General features: G+C 28.7%; 2 protein-coding genes across 5 annotated transcripts in view; one reads left to right on the top strand and one right to left on the bottom strand.

Annotated features, from left to right (window-relative positions):
• Nucleotides 1-22,684, bottom strand: part of LOC124418432 (PR domain zinc finger protein 4-like) — a 46,978-nt gene that overhangs the window by 11,368 nt on the left and 12,926 nt on the right. The gene's annotated exons all lie outside the window — the stretch shown is intronic.
• LOC111686928 (proton-coupled amino acid transporter-like protein CG1139) lies at nucleotides 1,067-21,644 on the top strand. Of its 4 annotated transcripts, none has more exons than XM_046951464.1 (9): nucleotides 1,067-1,737; nucleotides 16,184-16,200; nucleotides 16,274-16,445; nucleotides 16,523-16,709; nucleotides 16,777-17,212; nucleotides 19,970-20,159; nucleotides 20,229-20,404; nucleotides 20,470-20,625; nucleotides 20,699-21,644. In XM_046951464.1, the coding sequence occupies exons 3-9, from the start codon at nucleotides 16,282-16,284 to the stop codon at nucleotides 20,788-20,790; spliced, it is 1,401 nt and encodes a 466-aa protein (XP_046807420.1). In that variant the 5' UTR covers nucleotides 1,067-1,737; nucleotides 16,184-16,200; nucleotides 16,274-16,281; the 3' UTR covers nucleotides 20,791-21,644. The 4 variants fall into 4 exon arrangements, with proteins under 4 accessions (XP_046807420.1, XP_046807419.1, XP_023305089.2 ...); XM_046951463.1 differs by having other exon boundaries at nucleotides 1,067-1,741; XM_023449321.2 differs by having other exon boundaries at nucleotides 16,184-16,445.

Raw genomic sequence — 22,684 nt, 5'->3', positions numbered from 1 at the left:
AGATTTTAATAGAATTAGTCAACATTTAGATTCAGTCAGAAGGATTTCCTTCTTTGATAATATAGGATCTTTCGCTGTAAGCTGTTTCTTTGAAAGGAGGATTCTTTTCAAATGTGTGTGTGCATGTCTCTCGGTCCAACTTGACAATTAATGGATCCGTTTTGATATTTTATTCCATACTTCATGTTTCTTTCAATACAACGAGACCATTTTTGGATCCTTTCAGATATGTTTTTCTTAAAAAGTTTTTGCTGCAGTTTTTTCCTTTTAAATTTAAATAGGTCTTCCATGGACCATGTTAGATCTCTTTTGGCTTTTTCGCCCCAACAACTAGAACTTTTTTCACATTTTTTGTAAGTGTCGATAGAACCTAAATTTATCATTCAAAAGATTTTCTCTATCCGAAGAATCAGTTCGTCATTTGAACTAGATGTTTCTGTCCGAAGAATTTTTCTATTGAAAGTATAGTCAATTCTGGTTTATGTTAGATTTTCGATTTTACTCAAACATAATGAAGTTCTATTTCACAGTTTTTTCGGTATAAGAAGTGGGTCCATACGACTGAACCAATCTACTATTGGATATATCACACCAGAGTTTGCTTAAAGCCACCATAGGGCGACTTTTAAGGTTGTGTTTTAACAAGGTATATAATCATCAAAACAGTATCGACCGTGACATCACTCACAACCACTGTAGGGTACCACGAAAACAAAATTAAGCTCTAAAACTATTACTCTACTATTCAGACAAAATCTGAGATTTAATTCACTGCTACTACTTGCTTCTGGCTGTCATCGCAGAGCAGTGCTGTTATTGGTGGTGGTGGTGTGAGTGGTGAGAAACTACTACTGTTTGACTGATGTTACTGTTTGAGTTGTATCTAAATATATTTAATATAAAAAAGTAACTGCTCATACATTAAATAAGTAACATACTAAATACTAAAACTAACTAAAGATTTATTACTACTGTTGTTTTTGTATAATATTTTTTTGCGTTTTGTTGTTGTTGATATTTTTGCGAGTTTCAAACAGAGCTTAAAACTGATGGCGCAGACCGTATAGAGATTTAGTCGTTAACGCACGGTCAATACGTGCATTACAAAGTGATAAATAAAAATTTTATATAAATTTAAAAATAATATATAACGTTTATTACCCTTTTAAATAGAAAACATAAACATTAGTGGTAAAAAAGAGCAAAACATTTAAAAGTAAATTTAATATCAAGTGTAAAAAAAATGAAAATTTGAGAAAAAAAATTGAAGAAAAAATCAAAACAAAAATATTAGCTGCTAAAAATCAAAATAAATAACAAACTTGTTAATAACTGTCCAATAAACGTCATTAGAAATTACTTACTAATTAACAATCTTTATTTTTTTCTTAAAGAAGAAGACAAAGTGCTAATAGAAAAATTGCATAGAGATTTTAAATAAATTTTTACAAAAAAATAAAAGTTGCAAGAAAAAATTTTGACATCAATTGTGCAAAAAAAAAAAAGAAACTGTTAATTTAATCTTAACAGGCAGTAACCACAACAACAAAGACTATAACAACATCAACAACAATAAAAACAAAAACAACAAGAAAAGAAAAAGACATTAAAGAAACATACAAAGACATTTTGGTTAAAACTGGCTTGATCTAGTCTTAAGACAAAGTTGCATTTAATTCATAGAAAATTACCATCGATCAACTCTAAACAACATACACAAATACTTGCTAGAAAATTGTAGGTAATTAAAGTGTTTTGTTTTTTTTTTATTTCAAAAATATTTAAATTATTTTTTAATTATTAGTTTAAATATTTACAAAAAAAAATTCTTTTTTTTTGCATAAAAATGCATAGTGAAAAAATAAATAAAATTCATTTAAATTCAAATTTAAACAACGGAAACGGAAGCTTTTATAAAACAACAGTTTTAAACGGCTCAGCAGCATCTCTTTAAATTTAAATCAAATTTATTTTATTGGTCACAACTAAACTCTTGTTATTTAATTTATTTTATTAAATTTCATGACATTTTCTGTTGTTTTTGTTCGATTAGATTAAAATGTGTGTGAAGGAGTTTAGATCCCCTGACAAATAAAATTTTGAATTACTGTGAAAATGATTTTAAATTTACAACTGGCCTTGAAATGTTATTAAAAGATTTATTTTTGAAAAGTTCCCTGTTGATTATAAATTTATCTAAAGTCTGGTTTATAGTCTAGTCTATAATCTGGTCTTTAGTCTAGTTTAAAGTCAAGTCTATTCTCCACTCTATATTCTAGTCTTTTGTCTAGTCTAGTCTTTAGTCTAGTTTTTAATCTAGTTTGTAGTCAAGTCTGTAGTCTAGTCTATAGCTTAGTCTATAGTTTAGTCTAAAGTCCGCTCTATAGTTTCATCTATAATCTAGTCTATAGTTTAATCTATATTCTATTCTATAGTATAGGCTATGGTCAAATCTATAGTCTAGTCTATAGTCAAGTCTATAGTATAGTATATAGTCCAATCTTTAGTCTAGTCTATAGTTTAGTCTATAGTCTAGTCTATAGTATAGGCTATAGTCAAGTTTATAGTCTAGTCTTTAGTCTTGTCTATAGTCAATTCTATAGTCTAGTCTATAGACAAGTCTATAGTCTAGTCTACTGTTAAGTCTATAGTGTAGTCTATAGTCAAGTCTATAGTCTAGTCTACAGACAAGTCTATAGTCTAGTCTATAGTCAAATCTATAGTCTAGTCTATAGTCCAATCTATAGTCTAGTCTATAGTCAAATCTATAGTCTAGTCTATAGTCCAATCTATAGTCTAGTATAGTCTATAGTCTAATCTATAGTCTAGTCTATAGTCTAGTCTATAGTCTAGTCTATAGTCTAATTTATAATCTAATCTATAGTCTAATTTATAATCTAATCTATAGTCTAATTTATAACCTAATCTATAGTCTAATCTATAGTCTAGTCTATAGTCTAATCTAAAGTCTAGTCTATAGTCCAGCCTACAGTCTAGTCTATAGCCTAGTTTATAGTCTAGTCTATAGTCTAGTCTATTGTCTTGTTTATTGTCTAGTCTTTACTATATTTTATGGTCCAGCCTACACCATAGTTTAGTCTGTGGTCTAGTCTATAGTCCAGGTATAGTCTAATTTATAGTCTAGTCTATAGTCTAGTTTATAGTCTAGTTTATAGTCTAGTCTATAGTCTAGTCTATAGTCTAGTCTATAGTCTATTCTATAGTCTAGTCTAGTCTATAGTCTATTCTATAGTCTAGTCTATAGTCTAGTCTATAGTCTAGTCTATAGTCTAGTCTATAGTCTAGTCTATAGTCTAGTCTATAGTCTAGTCTATAGTCTAGTCTATAGTCTAGTCTATAGTCTAGTCTATAGTCTAGTCTATAGTCTAGTCTATAGTCTAGTCTATAGTCTAGTCTATAGTCTAGTCTATAGTCTAATCTATAGTCTAGTCTATAGTCTAATTTATAATCTAATCTATAGTCTAATCTATAGTCTAATCTATAGTCTAGTCTATAGTCTAATCTAAAGTTTAGTCTTTAGTCTAGTCTATAGTCCAGCCTACTGTCTAGTCTATAGCTTAGTCTATAGTCTAGTCTATAGTCTAGTCTATAGTCTAGTTTATGGTCTAGTTTATATTATAGTTTATGGTCTAGCCTACAGTATAGTTTAGTCTGTGGTCTAGTCTATAGTCCAGTCTATAGTCTAGTCTATAGTCTAATCTATAGTCTAGTCTATAGTTATACATTATACTCTTTATACTGTGGTTTAGGTTTTAATTAAATCTTAACAAAAAATTAAAAATAAATAGTAAAATTTGACAGGTTGCAATAATTTATTCAATGTAATTAAAATTTCGTGTAATTGTTAATTCAAGTTAAACACATTAGTTAGAGAAACGAAAAACAAGTTCACTAACGTTTAGTTATTATCCCGAGAATTTTGTATATTTTTAAATATGCAATCATTACACTTAAAACAAATCTATATGATTTTTTTCTAATGTTTTAATTTTCGCGTTTATTTGGTTAATTATTATGTATAATTTGCAATTAAAAATTACTGTTGTTATAAACAAAAGAAAATTTGGTCACACGAACTGATTTTATGACGACAATATTTGCTTCTCTCATGTTTCAATATAAATTGCATACTGCCGCAATTTAATTGTTAATGAATTAAAATAAAAATCCGAAATTGTTTATTTAAATAATTAAGTTAATAAAACAATAACTTTGTGTAATAGAATTTAAAATATTCAAAAAATATTTCAGAAAAAAATGTTGTTTATTAAACATCTTTAAGTAATCAAACTTTACAATGCTTCTTTAGAATTAAATGAATCATGTTATACATTTTGATCGTTAAAAAAAGTTTGGTGTATATTAATTTTGTCATTCCCATCCACATTCCATCCACATTGAAATATTCATCTAAAACTTCCCAAAATATATATGCAGGGTCCATATAAGATTCTAACAAAATCTAATTATGTCCATCTGTCTGTCTGTTGAAAGCACTATATAGTCCGAACAAAAAGAGCTAGAGGACTGAAAATGTTTACAAATATTTCCTATTGATTTAAGTTGTTTGATATTGTCAGTATCGGTTTCAGGTCAAATATTTCACTTAGATCTCATAGAAGAGCCCGTCCTGAATACAATTTAAGGCATCATTTAAACACTAATAATACCAGTACAACGATGAAATGCAGCAAAAACCTGTTTAAAAGGAACAAAAAACTCTCTACCAAATGTAATGAGAATCTGTCAGTAATTGACCATTCCCCCTCATACAGGATCCCTTTCAGAAGATTACTTCAGTGCTCATTACTGTGTTTGGAATAACACCCTAATTAAGTAATTTTAACATAAATAAGTTTTACAAAATTATACGAGCATCATAATTGATCCTACTTCCCGATTTATTATCCTTATTTGGAAATGACGTTAACGATCATTACTAAATACATAGCTATATATTAGTACAGAAATTGAAAACAAGGCACATTTTGTGGGAATTAAAATACCAGATTTTATAAGGTTCGGTCCATAATTTACCGAACGAAATCCCCCATATGGAAAAAATATTTTCAATGTCTATTACTGACTTAAAAATGTCGCCAAAGCCATAAGTTTTCGAAAATGTTATGATAATCAGTCCATAGTGGATTCTTCTTCTCATTTTTGGTACTGTTTTGGTTTTTTACGGGTAATTTTTGAACTTAGAAACATTAAATTAAAGAGGTCTATTGATACTTTCTCATACTTGAAGTAATACTTTCTGAGTTTTTTTAAAATATTAAATCTAGAAATATGCAATTTAGTACGAAGAACTCTTATCCTTTTGGGTACTTTTTCGCTCTTTAAATGGTACCTTTTAAATTTTCTATAATATTGAATCTAGAAACATAAAATGAAGTATGTAGATCCGGATTAAGTGTGAAGACATAAAATAGAACTTTTTGGTACTTTTTATTTCTTTAAAAAGTACTTTTTTGTTATTTTACTAATACTTTTCGAATTTTATATAATATTGAACCTAAAAGCAGAAAATTGGACATAGTTTAGTACATAGAACGCGTAAAGGGTGGTACTTTTTCGCTCTTTAAATGGTACTTTTTGAATTTTCTATAATATTGAATTTAGAAACATAAAATGAAGTATGCATGTAGATCTGGATTAGGTGAGAACACATAAAGGGGACTTGGTACTTTTTATTTCTTTCAAAAGTACTTTATTTGTTATTTTATTAATATTTTTCGAATCTTGAATATTGAACCTAAAAGCAGAAAATTGGACACCAGTTTCCTGATTGTATAAAAAGGTACTTTCTGTTACTTTGTTCTAATAATCTGTAATCTTAAGACTAGAATCATAAAATCAAACTTAAAAAGTCCGTACTTAAAGGGACTTTCATCGTATTTTTAAGCCATTAATGAGCGTTGTAGTCATTTTCTGAAGGGGACCTTATATGGGGGTAGGGTCAATCAAGGACCGATCCACATTAAATTTTTTAGATAGATTTTGACACGTATGAAACTTACTTATGTACTAGTATTTTTAAGCCAGTAATGAGCGTTAAAATCCTTTTGTAAAGGGTACCTTATATCGGGCCAACTATGGACTGATCCTCATAGAATTTTGCATAGTGATTTTGGATCATAAGAATCTTAATTATATCGAATTTCATCACTATATTCGTATTTTTAAACATGTTATGACTGTTACAGCTGCTTTTCAAGGGGCCACTTGTATGGGGGCTATCCGTAAACGTGAACCGATATTGCCCATTTTAAATACCAAACAAACTTTACCTATAAGAAATATTTATGTGAAATTTCAACCTTCTAGCTCTTTCCATTCGGAATCTATCGTGCTTTCAACAGTCAGACAGACGGACGGACAGACATAGCTAGATCATCTTAGAATTAAATGAAGACCCAGAATATATACTTTTGTGGGGCTATGGTCAATATTTCGATGTGTTACAAAAGGAATGACAAAACCAATATACCCCTCATCTTTTTTGATGGTGGGTATAAAAATCTCTAAAAGATAACATAATGATATTACAGATATATAACTTTTTACATTAATAATATTTAATTTAGATTAGCGATGCATACGGGGTATAGCTAGTAATTATAATAAAACACCTTAAACTAAAAATATCAAATTATAAAACATATTTTTTTATCAAAATTGATTTAAGTTGAATATAATCTGATTAAAAAAAATATTTCAATTTATTACAAATTTAACAAAGTGTCAAGATTGCAATTAAAAACAAAGCTAAAGAGCTGAAAAACTAAACAAAATCTAAAGAGTTCTCGAACAAAATATATTTATTTAAACTTGAATAGTTAAAAATAATTCAAATTAAAATTAAAATTTGTTACTATTTTTGTATAAAAACATGAAATGTTAAAATACATAAATAAATTTTTTTTAAACGCCGGCTTATTTCAATAGACAAAAAATGTGTTAAAGTCATTGTAAAACTAACCAACTAACTATTTAAATACTTGTCGTTCTGAGTTTTTATAGTTCGTGCCATGAATATTAATTGATTTTTATGAATTAATAGTTTATAAATTATGTTTTTTTTTGTTTTGTTTGTTTTATTTAGATTAATTTTATATAATAATATTATTAATTAGATTTTTTATAGCCATAGTCATATAAGTAGATAATATAAAACGAGAATTTGCAATAGAAAAACCTTCTGTTTTAAGTTAAAATTTTAATTAAGATTTAAACATTTATTTAAGTGGCTAAAAAATATAGTTAAAAATAAATCTAATTTTTGTTTAAGACCACTTCCGAATTAGTCACATAACTGATTTAATATTTGGAGGAAAATTAAACAAAATTTTGTTGAAATTTTTTTAAAATGAGGAATTATTTAAAATTTTCTGTGATTTATGGAATAAATTTTTGCAAAATTTTTAAAAATAGATTTTATGATAATTTCTTTAAACAAATTTTCACGAATATTTTTGCTACAAATCAAAAATATTTTAGCAAAAAATTATAATAAAAAAAAAACAATAGGAAAGTATAGTTTGAAGCTTTATATAGGAATATAGGTTAAACATAGACCGATCCTCGGTAAATTTGGGAAAAGGATAGGTTGAATTTCATTACGATACAAATGGTTACAAGTCAATTTTAGACGTTTAAGACATTTTTTGAAGGGGGGTTTGTATAGGGGCCAGGGTCAAATAATAAGGGCCGATCATTACGTAAATCTGCATTGTCATTTATACTTATGCATATAAAACTTATTTATGCCAATTTTTACACAGATAATAGTATATTTGACGTAATTATGGGATAAAAAGCCCAAATCGGAAGGTACGGTTGTAGGGGGTGAAAAATGGACCAAATTCAACCATTTTCAATAGGTTTCGGCACTGTGAAATAAAACGTACTTAGTTCAAACTTCATCAAATTATCTTGAAAATTACGGCCTGTACTTTGCGCAAAAGGTTTACATGGACAGCCACCCAGCCGGACAGACGGACGAACATGTCTTAATCGACTCAAAAAATGATTCAGATATATATAATATTTTTGTATGTTACAAACATCAGCACAAACGTATACACCACTATAGTGGTGTATGGTATCAAAACTAATAAAAAGTCAAGAGTTTTTTCTAAGTTAAACATTATTCTCGCTCGCTTACAAATAGGGAGTTAAATAAGTCATTCTACTTGTAGACAGATTAAATAAATAAAATACAGAAATCATTACAAAGCGAGTGCAATGTAATGAAAATGGTATAAAGTATTCATTGACAAGTAAGTTGTGGAATAAGTGCAGGTAATTACAACTATTTTGCTGAGATTTTATTATTAAAAACTATTTAATCACAAATTCAAGAATTTATCGCGAATTTTGGCAAAATCGTTAACTTATTTTAATAACTTTTTATAAATTACATATATGTTTTTAAAATAAAAATTTGAAAGAATTTTAAAGAATCTAATTTTTTTTCGCGAATTTTCTAAAAATCAAGAATTTAGTTAAATTTTTTAAAAAATTGTGAAATCAATAAAATTTTTTTACAAAACCAGAATTAGAAATAAGAAGTGTTTTCCAAATGGGATTATTAATGTAAATCGATAATTTATCGCGAATTTTGTAAAACGAGAAATTTCCCGAATTATATTCCAGAAATAGTTACGAATTTTCTGTAAATCGAGAATTTAGTCATTTTCGAAAAATCTTGATATTAATTAAAGGTTTTTACAAAATTAGAATTTGTTTCTATGAGAAGAAAATGTAAAAAAAAAATCGAGAATTTATCACGAATTTTGTAAAAATCTTTAATATATTTCTGTAAATCACAAAAATATCAAAACTTTTCTAATTAAAAAATTTTTAAAAGAATTTATTTTTTTTCGCGAATTTTTTTAAATCTAGAATTAGTTACGACTATTTTGTTGAAATTTTTTTAAATAAAAAGTTTTTACAAAATCAGAATTTGTTTTTATAAAATGAAATAGAAAGAGTTTTTTAAATTGGGAACTTATCAAAAATTTTCATATCATTTCTGATCGGGAATTTAACGACAATTCTTTAAATAAAGGAAAACATTTTCTAGAAATCGAAAATATAGACAAAATTTATCGTGAAAAAAAAAATTCTTTAAATCGAGTTTTTTTGAAACTTTTTTATAAAACGAAGTCTATAGCAAATTTTAAATAAACGGAAAATTTATCAAAAATATTATTTAGATAAAAAATTTAATGAAAATTTTCATAAAATCGAATTGGCTATTTATCGAACAATTTTTTTATAAATTGAAAATTTATCAAACATTTTCTATAAATTAAAAGTTTTTCAAAAATTGTTTGTATACATTTAAAATTTATAGAATATTTAATATAAATAAAGATTTAATCGAACATTAACTTAAAAAAGTAAATTTATCGAATATGCTTTAAATCGATAATTTATCGAAAGTTCTCTATAAACAAAGTAATTATTAAGAATTTATTTAATTTTTTTCATAAATCTTGAAATTATCAAAAATTATTTATTAATTTTTTTTTTAAATCAATAATTTATTAAAAATTTTTCAATAAATATAACATTTATCTTTTTCAACGCCTTTACATTAAAATGTAAAAAAAGACAAAAACTGTGTCAAACAAAAGACCTAAATTGACAAGTGTTTCATTTTTACTTTCCTTAAAAAATACTTTATAAATTTTACCTTGAAACAATAACGCAATTTTGTGCAATTGTTACTTTTTTACTTAATTTGTTAAATCTTTTAACAATTTTTTTTATTATATTTGTTGTTTAATTTGTTGTTATTAACAAAATTTTTGCACGTGAATTATTAAAACAAATAAAAGCAACGCAGTTAAAACAAGTAATTCAAATCAAAACAAATTTATAAATAAAAGTTGAAATCTAGAATTAGTCTAGCATTTAGGAGTCGCGAGACTTAAATTATGAAAAAAACTCATACACGATTCTTTGATAAAGATCAATGTTCTCGTTCAATGACCTTGTTGGTTTTTGATTTTTTTTATACAAGTATATCGTTTGATATCCGAAACTATTTTTTATTAAATTTTATAATTCAGTTTCAATGTTTATTGCATATAATCTTTTGAAGTTATTGTGTGTAGGTTAGTGGTTTGAAATAATTTGGTATGTCTATGTGGTTTTCCTTGAATATTTTTAAAATTTTAAATATAATGCAAAATGATTTATTAATTTAAAATAGTATTTTTTTTGTTAAAATATCTAAGTGCAATAGTGCAGTGTTGTGAAACTGCACAACTTTTAAAAGTTGTTAATATTACAAAGATCTTCCAAATATTAACATATTTGTGCATGATCTAACTAGTTCAGTTCTAGTTCAGTTCTAGTTCAGTTCTAGTTCAGTTCTAGTTCAGTTCTAGTTCAGTTCTAGTTCAGTTCTAGTTCAGTTCTAGTTCAGTTCTAGTTCAGTTCTAGTTCAGTTCTAGTTCAGTTCTAGTTCAGTTCTAGTTCAGTTCTAGTTCAGTTCTAGTTCAGTTCTAGTTCAGTTCTAGTTCAGTTCTAGTTCAGTTCTAGTTCAGTTCTAGTTCAGTTCTAATTCAGTTCTGTTCTACTTCAGTTCTATTTCAGTTCTAGTTCAGTTCCAATTCTGTTCCAGTTCTGTTCCAGTTCTGTTCTAGTTCAGTCCTAGTTGAATGTTTTGCACAAATTCTTTTACGCACTCTTTCAGAAACAAATCCTCTTTGAATAAAACCTATATAACCTATGACCCTTTGCTAATTCATTCTCAATTTCTTGGGAAATGTTACAAATCAAATATCAAAATTAATTCAACCTCAACCTTACTATAGTGGGTGGTATGTAAAAAAGAAAATTTGTTAAATAATTATCTATTAATGAGTAAAACTTGTGACAATTTTAACACGACACAATTCGTGTTAAAATTTGAATTCACTTGTTGGAAAAACGTACTAAACATTCTATCACGTTTTACAACAAAAGATATTACAATAATGTTTAATTTGTATCTTTTTGTTTGTTGTTTTTACTTGTGCTTGCCAAAAAAAAGATAAATCATCATTTAAATAATTAAAATTAAAAAAAATAAAAAAAAAACTATTCAAAATTGCTTGGGTTTTGTGTTGGCGTTAAATGAAACAATTAGTAAATATAATAAAAATAAAATCGGCAGCAGCAAACAAGTCACTGCTGCCTCTGATCAAGTAAAAAAAATAAATTATTTAAAATATTTAATAATTATCATAATGATTACAATGTTAATAAAGCTATTTATATAGTTGTTTATGATTTTATTTAAATTTTGTATATTTATTTTATAAATTTATTAGTTTACAAAACAAATTACCAATTCTGTGCTAAACAGACAGAATGTGTAATAAATAAATATGTATTACATGCCCCCAGACATCATAAATAATAGTTTTTTGTTACAACAAAAACAACAGCAGTTTAACCCTTATTTGAAAAATACCCCCAAAGCACTTACAAAAAAAAGCCAAACAAATTGTGTCAAAGAACTGAAATTGAACTTGACATTGACTCGCTTGAGCGATTAATTTTATATTTTACACAAATCTATTAAATCTAGTACAATAATATCTAAAATAGAAAAACAAAACCAAAACACATTTTCAAAATCAAAAAAGTTTATGTGTAACGTACCCATTTAACATTTTACGTACTCAGTTTAATAGTTTGTTTCCTGCATACTAAAATCTATTAATGGTGACTTAATACTATTTTAGTTAGACGAAATAAAAAAAATAAACTTAAATAAAAACTTTGTTTTTACAAACGGGATCATAATGAATTTTACACTTTGGTAAATAAAAATAAGGTTTACGTATTTAAAAATAATTTATACAGAATCAAGGAAAAATATACTTTTATAGTTTTTACTACAGACTGATCTATAGTCAAGATTATAGACTGATCTATAGTCAAGACTGTAGACTGATCTATATAGTCAAGACTATAGACTGATCTATAGTCGAGACTATAGACTGATATACAGTCAAGACTATAGACTGATATATAGTCAAGACTATAGACTGATATATAGTCAAGACTATAGACAGATTTATAGTCAAGACTATAGACAGATCTATAGTCAAGACTATATATTGATCTATAGTCAAGACTATAGACAGATCTATAGTCAAGACTATAGATTGATCTATAGTCAAGACTATAGATTGATCTATAGTCAAGACTATAGATTGATCTATAGTCAAGACTATAGATTGATCTATAGTCAAGACTATAGACTGATCTATAGTCAAGACTATAGACTGATCTATAGTCAAGATTATAGACAGATCTATAGTCAAGACTACTATAGATCTAGTAGTCAGTATATATATAGATTATAGACTGATCTATAGTCAAGACTGTAGACTGATCTATATAGTCAAGACTATAGACTGATCTATAGTCGAGACTATAGACTGATATACAGTCAAGACTATAGACTGATATATAGTCAAGACTATAGACTGATATATAGTCAAGACTATAGACAGATCTATAGTCAAGACTATAGACAGATCTATAGTCAAGACTATATATTGATCTATAGCCAAGACTATAGACAGATCTATAGTCAAGACTATAGATTGATCTATAGTGAAGACTATAGATTGATCTATAGTCAAGACTGTAGAATGATCTATATAGTCAAGACTATAGACTGATCTATAGTCAAGACTATAGACTGATATACAGTCAAGACTATAGACTGATATATAGTTAAGACTATAGACTGATATATAGTCAAAACTATAGACAGATCTATAGTCAAGACTATAGACAGATCAATAGTCAAGACTATAGATTAATCTATAGTCAAGACTATAGATTGATCTATAGTCAAGACTATAGATTGATCTATAGTCAAGACTATAGACTGATCTATAGTCAAGATTATAGACAGATCTATAGTCAAGAATACTATAGATCTAGTAGTCAGTCTATATATGTAGGTCACTGTAGTGATCTATTGTCAAGAATATGGACTGATATATAGTCAAGACTATAGATTGATCTATATATAGTTAATACTATAGACAGATCTATAGTCAAGACTACTATAGATCTAGTAGTCAGTCTATATAGATCACTACAGTGATCCATATAGACTGATCTATTGTCAAGATTATAGACTGATATATAGTCAAGACTATAGATTGATCTATATATAGTCAATATTATGGATTGATCTATTGTCAAACTATAGACAGATCTATAGTCTAGACTATTGACAGATCTATAGTCAAGACTATAGACAGATCTATAGTTAAGACTAGAGACTGCTCTATAATCAAGACTGATCTATTGTTAAGACTAGAGACTCTATAATCAAGACTGATCTATAGTCAAGACATAGACTGATTAATAGTTAAAACTTTAGACTGATCTATATTCAAGACTACAGACTGATCTATAGTCAAGACTATAGACTGATCTATAGTCAAAACATAGACTGATTAATAGTCAAAACATAGACTGATTAATAGTCAAAACTATAGACTGATCTATAGTCAAGACTATAGACTGATCTATAGTCAAGACTATAGACTGATCTATAGTCAAGACTATAGACTGATCTATAGTCAAGACTATAGACTGATCTATAGTCAAGACTATAGACTGATCTATAGTCAAGACTATAGACTGATCTATAGTCAAGACTATAGACTGATATATAGTCAAGACTATAGACTGATCTGTCAAGACTATAGATTGATCTATAGTCAAAAATATAAATTGATTAGTTTTTATTCTTGACTTTATAATGTTCTATAGTCAAGATTATAGACTGATCTAAAGTCATATTTTTTATTATAATTAAAATAATAAACAGCAATGTCAAGGTATTTGTCTACATATTTTAAAATTGTTTAATTTAAACATCTTGTCATATTTTAATTAAACCTTATTTATATTTTCTAAAGTGTGTTGTTATAAAGAACAATGTCAAAAATTAAATTAAATACAATTGCTTTGTGCCAACAATTAAATAATACTCGAAATAAAACATTTTCTTTATTTTTTTTTTTAAATTTAAGATACATACGTGGTTAAAATTCATAAATCACCGTCTTAAAAATTATGACAGTGTTTCTAAATATTTAAAGGGAATGGATAAGTAAAAGTTGAGCTAATGTTTTTAAGCAGTGAATGGGAGAGAATTACAAAAAAAAACCTTTTTTTAAATTTAAAAATTTAGTCCCCTTCGCTAGAGACTAGACTAAGTCCGATTGTTTGCTCCTTTGGCCAGATTCCCTAAGATGAATTAATGATTGTCAAACATCCTATTATATCAGATTAAGTGTAAGTAAGACTTAATCAAAACTTTAAATCAATTTTGATCCTATATTAACCTTCAACTTGATTAACAACATTCTTATTCTGAAAGTCTTGATTCAGTGGTACAAATCCCCTTGTTTATAGTGCTTTACTGTTAACTTCATTAGGATAAGTTTTGTTATTAGTGACATGTAAGTAGAAAATTTCCAGAAATGATTACATATAACTCGATTGACTTTTGGCGATCGTGTTCAGATCAGAGTGAAAGAATTATGGTAAGGGCTGAATACATCTTGTTATATATTCTCCTTGAATCCTTTATTCTAAAGATATTGATTGATGCCGTTGATCGGATCTGTTTACGATATCATGGTATTTGAATGCTTCAACGAATTAATGTTTTGACATTTTTAGGACCAATCTGGATCAAATGCCATTTTCTCATTGATCAACTATGTAATACTTTTGTAGAGATTTCAGGATCTTTTTGTCATTCTGAATCAAAGGTTATGTTCTCATTGATCAACCGTCGAATCTGCTGTCAATTAAACTTCAATCATTCTCACTACTTTAAAGGTTTAAATAACATTTGGCGATCATATTTAGATCAAAAGTTGTTTTCAGGATTGTATCGATGTTATATCACCCCCTGTATAAAAATCTTGCAACGATGTGGTGGCTGTAGTGTCGACTGTGGTTCTATTGTGTTGCAAATACACTCGGCGTAAGCCCTTTGTATTTGAAAGACACTGAACTCAAAAGCTTTCATGACCAAAGATTATCCCTACTATCCTTAATTCCCCTCTTCCTATAAAGAATACCGTCTCCTCCTCATCCCCCACTTGTAAGATTAAGGTGGTTGATAGCAGTGCCGAGAATCTGAATGGATTAGTCGCTAACGACACGGGCGTTCAATTCATGGATCGTTTCTCTCCTTATGTACCTACTCATGGGTCCAACATAATAGAGTAACAAAGACGATATCGAAACTTATAAGAAAACAAGATTTTAAGCAAAACAAACAAAATCATTTTACGCATTTTAGGAAACACTGCACCTATGCACATATATTAAACACGTGCCATACTATAAACCATTGGCAATGTCTTGCCATAGTATCGTCTGATACAAGTAGACAAAAAAAAATAAAAATCAAAATAAATGAAAAGAAAATTTTTGTAAAGTAAAAAAAAAGATTGTTTTTAGGCTAACAGGGTACTGGGTAAATTTTCACTTGCCAATGCAACAAGTAGAGATCGTTGGCCAGCAAAAGCATTGATATTGACAGTGTAAAATTGTGGCACCAAACAAGAAGTGCATTTACATACACTACATGTGTACGTCAGACAAAATGACAGACGGAAAGAAAAAGAAAAGATGGATGGACGGACGGACGTGTAGTTGGTTCGTGGGTTATTTCTCTTTTTTTAATGCTAAATACAATATTAGAAAATATATTTATTTGGTTTGTATTGTTTTTTTCGCAAATTATTTTTAAATTCATACAAGACGTCAAAGTTGCTTTGATTTCTGAAATTTTGTTTACAGTTCCTAAATGCTACAAGACAGAAATGCTTAAAGTACTACTATATAGTGAGTATAATGAATTCTAAATGAATGATATGATGCGGTAGTTTAGACGAAATTCTTAATTTTTTTCAATTTAATTATACAAAAATAAATTATACTATAAAAAAATCAGTAAAAATATTTTAATTATTTAATGTTTTATATTTTAAATACAAGATTATTTGCAAATGTTTTTAATTGTATTTGTAAGTGGTAGTTGTCTTTTACTTATTTGCTCTTATTTCTCTTTTTTTTTTTGTTTCTTTTATGATCTCTGCAGGTGAATGTGTTTTTGAGGTGAATATTTGAAAAAGTTAAATCAAAGCGTGTTGACGTGTTTTGTTAAAGGACTTTGTTTTATTAATATTAGAAACGATAATGAGTAAAAATGGTCATAGTAATCCGGCATATGTCAATGATGTCTCGGATAAAACTCCTAAAAAATATTCATTAGAATTAACCGAGAAAGGTGATAAATACGTGGTAGCCCATGCAGATGATTACAATCCATATGAACATCGTGAGGTAGAACATCCCACCACGTAAGTTTATTTTTATTTCAGAAAAAAAACATATCAAGGGTTATTTTAAAATTTTTTATTTTCTTTTAATAACTTAGCAACTCTGAGACACTGTTCCATTTGCTTAAGGGTTCTTTGGGTACAGGCATATTGGCTATGCCTAATGCCTTTAAAAATTCCGGTTATGTGACAGGTACTATTGGTACCATTATTATTGGTTTCATTTGCACCTATTGTATACATCAACTGGTTAAGGCAGAATATGAATTATGTCGCCGAAGAAAGGTAAGCCAAACTTTAGCAAAATATCGTGTTGTATAACCAAAATATTCTTCCCATTTTTTCCCCTTAGATCCCCAGCATGACTTATCCCAAAGTCGCGGAAGTAGCTTTAGATGAGGGTCCTACGATATTTAAGAAATGTTCTCCTTATATCGGTCATGTGGTCAATACATTTCTATTGATTTATCAATTGGGTACCTGTTGTGTATATGTGGTTTTTGTCTCTTCAAATATCAAATCTGTTGTGGATTATTATGTCGATGAGCCCGTAGATGTACGTTTGTGTATGGTTATTATTTTGTTGCCTTTAATTCTAATTAATTGGATTAGAAATTTAAAATATTTGGCTCCATTCTCAACACTGGCTAATGCCATTACTATGGTATCGTTTGGTATTATTTGCTATTATATTTTCCGTGAACCCGTTACGACGGAGAATAAAGAGGCTTTTGCTCCGGCAAGTGGTTTTCCATTGTTTTTCGGTACTGTGCTGTTCGCTTTAGAGGGTAAGTTTTTAAACATTTTTGATTTTTATTTTAAATTTTATACTTTAACTTATATCCGTTTTATGATGCAATGCATAACATTATGTGCGAAGTTTTGGACATAGACAGAACTCCATGACATAATACAGCTAGATTTACAGAAGGATTAACAGCTATTGACAAAAAGTTAACAATAGCTTCTTCCAATGTTAAGTCCACTAATTGCAGATCAAAATTTTGTATATTTTTGACACTTGTGAGAACTCTCCGGTAACATTGACACGTTAATGAATATCTTGTCAAAGTCATCAAAGGGGAGTTGATTGGAACTAACTCTGATAGATTAGTAACGACGTCATTATGTGCCTTATTCTTCTTTTATGTCATTAGTTGCATTTTTGGACATACCCTTTAATGCTCGTCTTAAAATTCCATATTCATTGCTAATATGATTGTCTTTATTGCAAACATAATTTCTGAAACATCACTGATCCGGTACAGGCCTCTTGATTTACCTAACAATCTTTCTTTTTCGATTTGGCCCTGAATAACTACTTCACCTTTACAGTCAAAGTAACCCCTTTAATCTCTACTTATTTGTATTCCATATCTATTGATTATATGATTGGCTTAATTGCAAACATGATTGCTGAGGCATCACTGATCCGTTACAGGCCTTGGCAACTGGGCACTCTTGATTTTTCCAGTGGAACATATCAATCTAACAATCCTTCTTTTTCCGTTTGGCCCGGAACAGGTACTTCCCGTTTGCAGTCAAAGTAACCTCTCTTAGCTCTGCTTTTACCAAGTGAAGTTAGAAGAAAGGAATAGTTAGATTTTGAATGATTCCAGTGGTTTTTACCTTAACATCATTAAACAGGACGGCTTGTCGACTGACATTGAGGGATCAAAGCTCTTTGAGTTTTAAATTATTTGTCAACGACAACTTTCTGAACATGTCGGCTATTGATTTTTACAACTAAAAGCCATATGATTGTCAATTTCTTAAAGTTTGGTGGCCGCGGCTTCAGTGATATTCAGCTGTTATAGGCATATCATTAATAAGTTCCCGAATTTGTTCAGACGACTCCTAGCATTTGCAATTATAAATATAATTTATCCAAGCAGACTTGAACGCAGATTGGTTGTATATCAAACTCCCTTTAATATCTTCAATTTTGTTTAAAACTGTCATTTAATAGGCTTCAGCTTTTCAATCTCCTTAATTGGAAAAATAGGCTTCCAAAAAGTCCTATGATAAAAGTTAGGTTATGGCATTCAATTACTCGAATGACAGGTCTACACATTTGCTCTTTAAGAAGAAATAGTATTATTAAAGTTGTCGCTATAAGTTTAATGGAAAAGTAAAGGGTATCCGACATCTCTTTTATATGTAGGACTATTCTATGTCTTCAACAAGACGATTCCTGGCATTTGTAATTGAAAAATTTTCTTAAGTTTTCTTCAAACTTTGCAATAATTTTAATCGTACCGTCCGACCACAATTCTATTGGAACTTATACGGAATAACTCCGAATTGAATGATGTGTTTGTAGAATGATTTGGGGCGTAGCCTTCACCTCATATGTTCCTACTGCTTTTGAGCCTATTTCGGTATATCTGACTTTTTATACATATTCATCCCGTATTCCTTTTTTCCTTGAGATTTTAAAGTCACAAAGATAACTGAATTCTCTTTTAATGCTCAATAAAGTCATTACTCTCTCATTACGATTCATTCATAATCAATTCATGATTATCACCTCCAACTTTGAGCTATCGGTATAGACTGATATAGTATTAACCGAATTGACAAACTTCATATTCTTTAGATGGAAAAAGTTCGATAAAGTATTAAACGGATGTGATTGAGAATATATTGTGATGTTATCTCGTAGTAATGTTTTCGGTTGTAACCTTCAGTTCATTTGTTCCAGCTACTTTTGAGCCCACTTCGGTGTATTTGACTTTTAAGACAAATACATCAAATACATCCTTGAGATTTTTAACTCACAAAGTCACTGAATTCTCTTTTAATGTTTAATAAAGACATTAAGTTATTACTCCTTCATGATTCATTCAGGATCATGATCAATTCATGATCATCACCTCCGACTTTGACCTATCAGTATAGACTGCTATAGTATAATCCGAATTGTTAAACTACATTATCTTTAGATGGTAAAAGTATTAAACGGTGTTGCCTTCATCTTATTTACCAACTGTTTTTGAGCCCATTGCGGTATATCTGACTTTTAAGACATATACATCCCATATACCTCTTTTCCTTGAGGTTTTTAGGTCACAAAGATCACTAAATTCTCTTTTAATACTCAATAGAGACATTTAGTCATTACTCCTTCACGATTCATTTAGGACCTATTAGTATAGACTGATGCAATATAAACCGAATGGACAAACTTTATTCTCTTTAGATGGTTATCCTTGAGATTTTTAAGTCATTACTCCTTCGCGATTAATTCAGGATCAATTCATGATCATCATCTTCGACATTACTCCTTTGCGATTCATTCATAATCAATTCCTGATCGTCGCCTCCGATTTTAAACTATCAGTAAAGAACAAGAATTATAGAAACATATATTGCGCATTCAGTATGTAAAAAAATGTTCGTTCTGCGCATGTAAAGAATGAAACCGAATGGACAAACTTTATTCTCTTTAGATGGTAAAAGTTCGTTTGATTTGAACTCATGAACAGAATATCTTTAAAAGTATTAAGATTTTTTTCAATTTAATTGGTTTCTTTCCCTTTCAGCTATTGGTGTAATTTTACCCCTAGAAAATGAAATGAAAACACCCAAGAAATTTGGTGGATCCTGTGGTGTCCTTAATGTGGCTATGATATTAATTGTTTTCCTTTATGTGGGTATGGGTTTGTTTGGTTTTCTCAACTATGGTGATGAAATTGAAGGTTCCATAACATTAAATTTACCCGCCAAAGATGTGTAAGTATTTAAGAGACGAGAGACGAAAGAAAAACTAAATTAAATGTAACAAAATTTTTTCTACAATAGTTTGGCTCAATTTGTTAAGGCCATGTTAGCCTTTGCCATTTTCATAACACACGGTTTGGCCTGTTATGTGGCCATTGATATAACATGGAATGAATATGTGGCACAAAAATTAGGACCACAACGTAGAAAAATCTTTTGGGAATATACAGTACGTACATCGTTAGTATTGGTGACATGTAAGTTAAAAAAGGATTTGTTTTTTTTCTAAGACATTGTTAAAACTTTTCGATTTTATTTATAGTTTTATTAGCTGTAGCCATACCAAATTTGGAACTATTTATATCATTATTTGGTGCTCTTTGTCTATCAGCATTAGGTTTAGCATTTCCTGCTCTTATACAAATCTGTACACATTGGTATACTACTCATGGTATGGCTAAAGTGTGGTTATTATTAAGTAAGTATTACGTTAAAAGTTATCTTATAAAGGAGTGAAAGATATATAATTTTATATTTTCGATTATTTTTAGGTAATTTCTTTTTGATAATTGTTGGCATATTGGGATTAGTTATTGGTACCTATACATCATTAGCTGAGATTGTTGCAACATTTATGGATTAAAGAAGTAACATTTGCATATATACTAAAACAACAAGAATTATATTTAATTTATAATGTATTATATAGTTTTGCCTAACAAAAGATCATAAAAATGTTGTATTTAACATTCCATTAACAACAAGAAATTGTAGAAAAAGTAGTAGAAATCCCAAACTATTGTATAGGGCAGGCTCGGATCTACTGGGGGGAAAGGGAAATTTCCTCCCTAAAACCGAAAAGTTTTCATACAAAATATACAAATGTGGAGAAAGTAAAAAAGAAAACAAGTGAAAAAACCAAAGGTACACCCCCCTCCAAGCACTCGAGCTGGATCCGCTCCTGTTATAGGAAGTACTCACACACTAATCATCGTACATTTATAAAGAATAATCTAATTGTAAGTTTAAATAGCATTCAGACGTTAAGTATTAAAAACTAAAATCAAACTAAAACTAACTCTATTATGGACCGGGACCAAAAAAAAATCAAAAAGAATACAAGTCATTAAAAATAATACTAATTATAATTAACTAATTATGTAATAAAATACTAAAGTGTTTTTTTGTAATTTAAAGAAGGTTGTGATATATATTTTGAATTGTGATAAAATTGCTAAAACTTGAATTACCTAACCGAATGATTTATATTGCAAACAAACTAAAATCTTAAAAAACGATATGTAAAAATTAGAAAAATATATATTTAAATCGCACATTCTTAAATGGTCCCTTTGTAACGAAATTGTATACATTTGTTCAATTCACAATTAAAGTTGTATCGTTGTATGTCATAAAAATATTTCAAACAAAACAAATTGTTAAAAAATACCACATATTACAATACAACCGTACAACACCGATTGTGTATAGGACAAAAACTTCATTTAAATTGTAATTAGTGTTATAAGTTGTTATAATTATATTATTTATAAAAAAAGGCATTTTGAATTTTATTCAAATTCTCAATATATTGCCATGTTATTAATATTTATGTATGTAAATTAATTTTATGTATTATATAATTTATATAAAACTGAGAAATAAAAAAAGCACAGAAAACAATTTATTTAAAATAACTTAATAATCAAATAACTATTTTACTTTTTATATACTACACCACTTTAGTGGATAAGGTATATTGGGTTTGTGCTGATGTTTGTAACGCACAATAATATTGATCCTAGACTTACGGCTCAGAATCATTTTCTGAGTCGATTAAGCTATGTCCGTCCGTCTGTTCGTCCGTGTAAACTTTGTAATCAAACTGCAGGTCGCAATTTTGAAGATAATTCAATGAAATTTGGCATATGATCTTCTATGATACCGTAGACGGAAGATCGGTCTATTATTTCACCTAGCCCCCATACAACTCAACCCGCCGAATAGGGCTTTTAAGTTCATAAATACTCGTATCTCGACAAAAAGCTGCAAAACCAAGTTCTATACTAGCTTTGGTTACCCTCATGAACTTTATAATTATAGGACCTCATTGGACCCTAGCCCCTATAAAAAGCTCCTTTCAAAATTTGACTCAAATGTCTACAAATTTTTACAACAATAAATGACATAAGTATATGTGAGGCAATGTAATGGCTTTAAAGGAAAGGGAGCTCGAGGCAGTTAACCTGACAAATGCAAAATCATTCGACGCAAGAAAAACTGAACTAAAAATATAGGTGAGAGCATCCCATAAGACTTCTTGGAATAATGAAACAGTGGGTAGACCCACGAAAATCCTATGAGCAAGTCTGAAGTTAGTATAATAGTACGTATTCTGAGTGGACACACAAGATTCTTAGGAATTACGTTCAGGAAACTGAGTTTCTAAACACTGAAAAATAATTCATTCAGTTCCCTTTTTTTCTCATGAAAGGAGCGCACAACAGGCTCGATTGTGGCCTAGTTGCATTTGTTCG

The sequence above is a fragment of the Lucilia cuprina genome, chromosome 5 (genome assembly GCF_022045245.1).
Source record: "Lucilia cuprina isolate Lc7/37 chromosome 5, ASM2204524v1, whole genome shotgun sequence".
Taxonomy (NCBI): Eukaryota; Metazoa; Arthropoda; class Insecta; order Diptera; family Calliphoridae; genus Lucilia; species Lucilia cuprina.
Note: the sequence above shows the minus strand (reverse complement) of the source record. Positions and strands in the feature narration are given on the sequence as shown.